The 8,565-nt window shown below is 40.6% G+C and overlaps 1 protein-coding gene across 1 annotated transcript; it reads right to left on the bottom strand.

The window, feature by feature from the left end:
- Positions 1–3,771: 3,771 nt before the first annotated feature.
- Positions 3,772–8,555, bottom strand: LOC141552605 (major histocompatibility complex class I-related gene protein-like). Its single transcript, XM_074284689.1, has 7 exons — positions 8,453–8,555; positions 7,685–7,948; positions 7,201–7,458; positions 5,841–6,119; positions 4,631–4,750; positions 4,127–4,159; positions 3,772–3,803 (listed from the first exon to the last, which is right to left on the bottom strand). The coding sequence occupies exons 1-7, from the start codon at positions 8,553–8,555 to the stop codon at positions 3,772–3,774; spliced, it is 1,089 nt and encodes a 362-aa protein (XP_074140790.1).
- Positions 8,556–8,565: the final 10 nt, after the last annotated feature.

Genomic DNA, 8,565 nt, shown 5'->3' with positions numbered 1-8,565 from the left:
GAAAAGGAACAACTTTACATTTAAAGGAAGGCATGAGAAAACAATAGTGGAAAAATGCCAAGGACCTTAAAGTATTTTGTGGATTTTTTTGCATCCTCCCACTATTTGATATCCATGTTTTACATTCTTCAATATTTTGCCTTCTAAGTCTTCTTTTGATTACATAAGAATATACTTGTCATGTCCATTGTAATTGTCAAAATTGCTCCAAGATGGCACCCGGTTTCTTCTTCAGTGGACTCTTGCAAAAGTGGAAGACACCTTTGAGACCTCTTCGTCCAACTCTGTAGTTTTACAGATCAAGAAGAGGACCAGAAGGAGCAGCCATGTGTCTGAGGTTACACAGCTAATATGTAGCAGAAGTGGAATTCAGATTCAGTTCTCCCAAATTTCCATCCAGTGCCCACAGCTTGATTCCTTATTTGTAAGTAGTTTGCATTCACCTTTCTTTGTATTCAGTTATTTTGAGATTTTATTTCGTTGCATTTCTATGAATGCTTACAAATTTTCGGCTTGCCCTTTTCACATCTGTAAAAAAATCCTATGGAGTTACTGTACCCATTTTATCAGTGGAGTAAGGGCCAGTGAGGACACAGCCAAAGATATTGGAGACGTGGGATCATGTATGTTTTGAGGTAAGGTACACACAGACTAGAAAGACAAGAAGGGGCCAGTTTGTTCCGAACTAGAACTAAGGGGTTTATATTTGAGGCTAGAGTTAGTCGAAAGTCACTAGGGTTGGTTGAGTAGGACAAAGACAGGGTTGGGCATGTGCTTTAGGAATCATTTTGCCAGTGGATTGGAGTCAGGAGAATCTTGAGGCGGTGATTAATTTGGGACTGATTGCAAAGAATCTTGGTGAGAGGTATTGACGGCCTGAAGTAATGAGGTTGAATAAAGACAAGGGGTTGTATTGGAGAGATATTGTGGAAGTAGGAATGATAAGGTTTGACTATTGGTTGGATATGAAAGGTCAGTGAGAAGGAATAGAGGTTTAAACTTGTTAAGTGGAAGAAATATGATTGCACCTCTAATATTAACAGAATGGCCTGTTACATTAGTGACTTCTGAGTCAGAAAACCTGAATTCAAGTCTTACCTGATACATACATGACCTTGGGCAAGTGACTCAGCTTCTGAGTGCCCCAATAGAACTATCTCCCTATTCCTGACTAGTTGTGGATCTCCTTTGGAAGAGGGATTTTTCTCACTGGGAGATGACTATATAGATAGAAATCACTGGCACTGTGTTAGGTACCAAAAGACTGGGTGAAATTACCGACTCCATCTCTATCTGTGTGACTTTATATGTCACATATTCTGAGCCTCATTGTTTATCATTTCATCATTTTCATTATTTCACTAAGTGGAGACTAATAGCTGTAGCCTATTTCTCATAGGATCTCAGTTTCCTCATCTGCAAGATGGGAATAATAAGTCATGAAGAGGGTCAGCAGAGAATGTGGCTTTCTAGCCTAGAGGACTTTTGATCAGGAAAACCTGGATTAAAATTTTGCCTCTTCAACACTTCAACTCTGGGAACCTGGAAAAGTTTCTGAACTTAGACCATTCATTAAGTAAGTAATAGATGAAGTCTATGTTAAGAAAATTGCAGGCCCTTCACATAATACTTGTGAAGTTTACAGCATGGAATTGTTGTTTGGAAAACACATCAGAGCTAGTACGGGAAGTCCTGAGGGAAGAAAATCTTCCTACCAATGCAAATTGACATGTTCTTTGAAAGTTACAGTCTTAGAGCTTTGTCTCAAGCACTGAAAGTTGAAATTACTTATACAGGATCACAAAACCATTAGGATCACATAGAGTTACATGATTTGAAATAGACTTTAAACCCAGTTTTCTGGACTCAGAAGTCAGTTATCTACCCACCCAGTGGGCCTTACTACATAATATAACAAATAAAATTTTATCTAATTTTTCTGGATTAACAGGTGTATAATGGTATATAAAATCTGTTGTAATTTAAATTTATTATTATTATTATTTTGGTTAGAGTGCATTTCCCTCTAGAATTATCCATTATCTGTACTTCCTTTAGAGGAAGTTATCAACTCATCTCCTTTGACTATTTCTTAATACAGAGAAATTGACTGAGAGTATTTTATTCTTGGGATTGGTCAATTTTCATCAATTATATTGGTCATACCCATTTCTTCCCATTCTGCCATTTTATTTTTGAGATTAAAAAAAATTTTGTGCAAATGTTTTTCAGACTTTGTTTTATATTTTCTGATATGTTCATCTATTCCTGGTGATTGTTTCTATTTCCTCAAGATCAAGAAATTTACCTTACCATCTGCTTTGCTGTTTTACCTTTAGAACCACTGGGCCTTTTCATGTAGAATGAAATATTCTTGGGAGCAAGGACTGTCTTTCTTTTTTACTTTTATCTCTAGCACTATGCTAAGTACTAGAGATAAAATTAATAAATGCTTTTTCAGTCATTTATTTATCATCTACTTATTCACAAATGAGTTATTTTATCTTATTCCAGGTTTTCTTTAAATAACTTTTTTGGGAAGGGACATGAGAAAATAAAGAAACTGTACTGACTGGTCTCCCACAGATTTATATTATATAATTTCAACTGGTCTCACTGAAATGAACCAATCCTTTAATACATCTCTAAATGAGTCCCTATGCTACTCAAGACAAAGACTTTTTTTTTTTTTTTGGCTGAGGCAATTGAGGTTAAGTGACTTGCCCAGGGTCACACAGCTAGGCAATGTTAAGTGTCCAGGACCAGATTTGAACTCAGGTCCTCCTGACTTTGAGACAGAGACGTTTCTAAACCTTTTAATTGATCTTTAAGCTTCCTTTGAATCCTCCTTCCTCCATGCCTTTAGCTGAGAACTTTGCCTCATTTCATTGAAAAGATTGAAGCCACTTACTGGGAACTTCTCTTATTCTCTCCTCCTAATCTCATGTCACTAAGATGCCTTCCCCTACTGTCTCCTCATTATTTCTATCTCATAGGAAGAGGGAGCTCCTCTCCTTATCCTTTTATATGAACAAATGATCCCATTCTATACTATTTTCTCCAGTGAGGATGAAGTCACAAATCGTCAATCTTTCAGTGATTTGGCTGCTTGCTTGATGTCTACCAACATGTCCATGTGTCCTCCATGCTCAAAATGCTTCATTTGTTTTATCTTTCTTTGCTAGCCACAAGCCTCTAGTTATCATTCTTTTCACAACTAAATTCTTTGAGAAGACCTTCTATAATCAGTCTCATCTTTTCCTTCATTCTCTTCTAAAATCTGTGCTCTGACTTTCAATCTCATTATTCAACTGACATCGACTCCCTGTAGGTATTTGTTCAAGACACTCCATTTCTTGACTCCAAACATTTTCACTGGGTATTTCTCTCAGTGGAGGAAGCCTGGCCTTTTTCATCTCTGTTTCCTGGCTTTCCTGAGTTCCTTCAAGTACCAGCTTAATTATACTTTTACAAAAAAAAAAAAAAAAAAAAGCCAGGAGTCTTCTTTCTGAGATTATCTCCAATTTTTTGTTTGTTTCTGTCGCTTTCAAATTTCTCTATTTCTTTGTTTTTTTCTAAGTCTCTAAGTATGAAATCTATGTTGTGTGCTGTTTTCCTTATTAGAATGCAAGCTAATTGAGACTATTTTTGCCTTTCTTGTAGCTTATAGCAGGTGTTTAATAAATCCTTGTTCATTTGATTATCTAGAATTTAAGACTTTTTGTAGTGTGGAATATGAAAATAAGTGCGTTTTAACCAAACATCCCTTTCCTATATTTTGAAGTTGAGGGACTTCCTAATTTCTGTAAGGGAGAGGGAGAAGGTTAAAAGAAGGAGAAGAAGAATTAGAAGGGGAAGGGGAAAAGGAAGAAGGAAAAAGTTCTCCTAACAAGATGGCATTCCTGTGGAAAGAGATGTTTGGAATATTTAGAATGTTGAGATTAGAATCCTCTCATCTCCCCAATATCTGTTGCCTAGCAGCTGAAAGTAGGGAGGAGACTAAAATTATGGGATTCCTTCTATATACATTTCTCCTCCATTGCCCCTACCACCTTCCTCAGTGAACTTCCTGAAGTACCACTCGATAGCTTTCTTCCCTTGGCCCTCCCATCTCCTTGTCTCTTACCTTCTTCTTCATTGTGCTCTTGGGTCCTGTGGCCTGTGGGAGAGATGGAGAGAATTCTAGAGAAAGACCTGGGAGAACCAAAGAAAAAGACTTTGCCCTGTGTGGGGAAAGACCTAAAGACAGCCTTTCATTTAATATTGAGGATCAGGCCACATGTGAGAATTTGCTAGTCTAACAATGATCACATCAGAATCACCCTGTGTATAAAGAACAGGGGTTTCCTCGTGGCCTGGAGCAGTCTTTTCTTTCCCATTAGGACAGGATGGAGCCAACTTTTTTCCACGATACACTAAGACTAGTCAGTGACTGGTGGGCCTCTGCTTTTGGTCTTTCTTCTAGTATCCAGCAAAGGGATCCATATGGCTAACTGCCACCTGCCCCCCCCCAGCAAAAAAATACTCCTGAAATATTGTGTACTCAGGCCTTGAATCTCTGTGGGAAACACCAGGTTCTTCTTAATTTTGATCCCCCCCCCATTCCCACCTTTGTCCTCCTTGTTCCTACCCCATGCATCTTTTTTCCTCCATATGATGAAGGCTGCAGCTGAGACCAGGAACAGGATGGTAGTGGCTGAGACACTTAGAGACAATTCCCAGGACTTTCCTCTGGTGACTTTCCCTGGTGCTGCAGGGAAGGCAGAGGTTATAGACAGAAAAGTGGATGGGGTCTCTTCCATGGCATTGTTTCTTATGGGAACTTGGAAGCATTCTGCTGTATGAATCCCTTCCCCTTCAGTAGCAGATCTGAGGCCAGTAAGAAGATTTTTTCTCAATTATCCCATCATTTTCAAAAGGAAACTGGGGTTCATTTGAGTACTATTTATGTAATTTGAGATTCAAGTTTGGTGAACTACATAGGACTCTTCTTATTGGTGGAGAAAATAATTATTCAATGCTGCACACCCCTTTGTGAAAAGGCAAATTGGCAGAAAAGCTTGAGAAAGAAAAGATCTGTTTCTAGCCTTTTGTTTCAAGAAAGGATACACGTTTCTAGACTGTCTTCTAGACTACCTAGCTATAGATATCTAGATATATCTAGACATTTATATCTAGATGATCTAGAGGTAGGGAGAAAAGATTTTGGGAAGTAGCAGGACAAGCAGAGGAGCCAGGACCTTAACCTATTACTGATTTTCTATCTTGTTTCCCTAGAGATTTATGGGAATTTCCTCTCAGGTGATATTGGAAGCACCACGGTTTGAGCTGAAATGTTTTGCTCACAGTCATTCTGTGTATTATCTGATATTTTCTAAGCCTCTCTGAGTCTATAGACTTGGCTAAATAGGTTTGCTCATCATTGACTATTTGTGATACATTTTTTTTTTAAATTAACATTTGCTGGGAAGGAACAAGCCTTTGGATATAATTAGCACTCCTTCTTAGGGATAATGATTAGGAAAATGACTAGAACCTAAAAATCATTTCCTCTAGTCTGGTGATATATGAGAGGGCAGATAGATATAAAAGATACCCTCTTTCTGGTACCCTCTTTCTGAGGAGAGCAGAATAGCCAACCTCATGGTCCTTTTTCTTGTTCCTCTCTGAGCAGGAATCAGAGTCTCCTTTGGAGAGGGGTGGACAAGATTTCAGAAATATCTCTTCATGATATCCTATGAGCTGCCTTTGGGGAAACCTATGTGGACATGTATAATCCACATGGCTCCCCACATAGATCCCATTTGCCAGACCTTTCGTAGGCCTTTGGGCTCACTCACCTGGGTACACGGCAGGCACCCCTAGCTCATAGTGCTCTACAACACAGGCGTAATTATCTCCAGTATCCCTTAGCTCAAGCTCCACAGTCAGTTGGAGGTAGAAAGTGGCATCAGCATTGGGCAAGGTGCCGCTGGAGGTCTCCTTTCCCCATACCCCCATTTGCCCATCTTTTTCCCAGTGGAGCAGGATGGGGCGGGGGTAGAAGCCTCGGGCTGTGCAGAAGAGAATGATCCTGCCATCTGGGGTATCATGGCGAGACACGGTCACCTCAGGGGGCTCTGGGAGAAAAATGAGGCTGTCATTCTGAAAGATCAGGGCACACCTATGATTTTCCCATTACTTCTAGCATCAAATAGAAAACTTTTTGTCTGGCCTTTGGCGACCTTCACAATAAGATGCCTCCTTATCTTTCCAGTCTTGTTATCCCTTATTCTCCTCTATATGCTCTTCCATTCAGTTACATCGGCCTTCTTGCTCTTGTTCCAATAAGATATTCCATGCCCCAAACTTTGTGCCTTTTCAGAGCTGTCTTCATTACCAGCTGGGGGTGCTCTCCCCTCAGGTACACCTCCTAGGTACCTTGGTTTTCTAATTTCTGCAAAAGACCTTTCCTGACCTCTCTCCTTCTTCTCCTTCACTCAGAGATGATCTCAATATTTATCTATATATCTTGTACATACATCATTTGCATGGTCCCTCCCATTAGAATGTGAGGGCAGGGACTGATTTTGTCTCTCTTTACACAATGCCTGATATACAATAAATGTTTAACAATAATAATAAGAATTTATCGATTGACTCTTGGTTTTATCCTTTTCTCAACTTTCCCCCCCTCCAAAGGCCCTCATAGGCAGTCAGGTGATTCTCCAGGAAGTTAGACTAATGAGGTTAAAAACCCCTTGTGATGCTGCCTCTGGGATTGGGGAGAGAAGGGTATTCAGTATTTTAGATCGATGTCCCACTGTTTCTTCATTTTTATCCTCTTATAATAATAGTAAAGTAACAGTCCACACTCTCCTTTAAGGTTTAAAAAGCTTTTCCCTCACAAGCATCCAGTGAGGGAGGTAGTCTCTGATTCCCTGTCTTCCTTCGTCTCTTGTTTCCTCTATCTCTGTCTCAGTCTTTGAATGTCCCTGAGGATTACCATCCTTCCATTTCATGAATTGTACATCTCACTGATGTGCTAATCTTGTAGATACATTGTCTTCTCAGAGCAAGCTCTATATAGATGGTTTGGAAATGTATATCCTGAGGGTTTCCAGCTATATCCTAGTCTCCTATTGATGTCTGACAAGAATCACAATTACTTTCAACTGCAAGATTGTGATTCTGCATGAGAAGGGGAGTCTGGGGACTTACCATTCTCTTTTAGGTGAAAGAGTTCCAGAACAATCTTCAGAAATTTTGGGCATTCATCTACTAGTATCCTGTCCCATTGGACGCTTTCCTCCAAATAATTGCAGAAGCGTGTGACCTCTGACTTCTTGGTTACCCATCCTTCACTCTGCTCATCTAACTGGCAGACAGTCTCCCCATCAAAACCAACCCTCATTCGGCTGTCCACTTGGATGTCTCCATCCAGCTCACAGAAAACTGTGACCTGGGTTGTTTGAATCTCTGTGGGGAAAAGGAAGGAATAGAATTGGATCCTTTTTTGGGAGGCAATTGGAATAGCGAAGGAGCCTGGCTGGGGACCCTTTGATCATTTACTAGCACACTCAAGCCCTTGAGTCAATGTCTTAGGAAAGACTGACATCTTCAGGGGAGGAAGGTAGAAAAGAATGGTCAGGAGATGGAAAGGGATGAAAGAGGGAAGGATAAAGTCCTGGTGGAGGAAACTCACCCCAAGTCTCATTGTAAGAGACCATCCAGTAGGCACAGAAACGCCGCAAATCATCCTCTCCCCCTTGCTGCAGATGTTCTTTCAGTTTCTCCATCAGTTTGTTCTTCAAAGGTGGGTAGGCCCAACCCAGTTTGATCAGCAGCTCATTGTTCTGGGTATCATAGGAGAACAAGAGCTGGCCATCGACCCACACATTGAAGATGACGTCTGGAAGGTTGTCGATTATGGCCAACCCAGTAAACTGAGTCTCCAGGTTGTGGAGGGCTGGATGACAGAGAGGGTGACTGTTGCTAACATCTAAACATGCTTTCTTACCCATCCCTCCCCATTCTTTTCATTTCCTGATGGAGAGTGATGAGGGCAAATCCAGAAAGGGGTAACCTGTGGCTTTTTAATTCTACATACTCCTTCCTTTTACTAACCCTATCCAATCTATGGGACCAGAGGAAGATTCTAGGAAGGAGGCCTGTAGGCCTTTCCTTGTATCCATAGCACTTAGTACAGTACAATTAAACGCCCATTGTGAGTTATAAATAAAACTTATTGACTGATTAATGGAACTGGAAGTTTCCCACAGCAGTGAAAGTATCTCTCTCTCTCTCTCTCTCTCTCTCTCTCTCTCTCTCTCTCTCTCTCTCTTTCTCTCTCTCTCTCTCTCTCTCTTTCTCTCTCATATAACCAGAAGCTCTCTAAGAGTGGGTTATGAAATCTCCATGGTATTGGAGGCTGATTCACTTGGGGAGGCCACTCCCATTGGCTCAGACTCACCTGCTTTGGTCTCCCTCAGAGCAAACACTCCCAGAAAGAACAGCCAAGGGACGAAGATTCCTTTCTTCCTCTGGCTTCTCATCTGGAGGAGTTCACAACCCATTTTTCCTAGG

Source organism: Sminthopsis crassicaudata, chromosome 2 (genome assembly GCF_048593235.1).
Source record: "Sminthopsis crassicaudata isolate SCR6 chromosome 2, ASM4859323v1, whole genome shotgun sequence".
Classification (NCBI taxonomy): domain Eukaryota; kingdom Metazoa; phylum Chordata; class Mammalia; order Dasyuromorphia; family Dasyuridae; genus Sminthopsis; species Sminthopsis crassicaudata.
Note: the sequence above shows the minus strand (reverse complement) of the source record. Positions and strands in the feature narration are given on the sequence as shown.

Coding starts and splice junctions, on each gene's coding strand:
- LOC141552605 (XM_074284689.1), bottom strand. CDS start 8,555: ATGGGTTGTGAACTCCTCCAGATGAGAAGCCAGAGGAAGAAAGGAATC. Junction 4,751..5,840: donor GGTGCCTGCCGTGTACCCAG/GTGAGTGAGCCC, acceptor CCTTCCCTGCAG/CACCAGGGAAAGTCACCAGA. Junction 3,804..4,126: donor AGAGCACAATGAAGAAGAAG/GTAAGAGACAAG, acceptor TCTCCCTTACAG/AAATTAGGAAGTCCCTCAAC.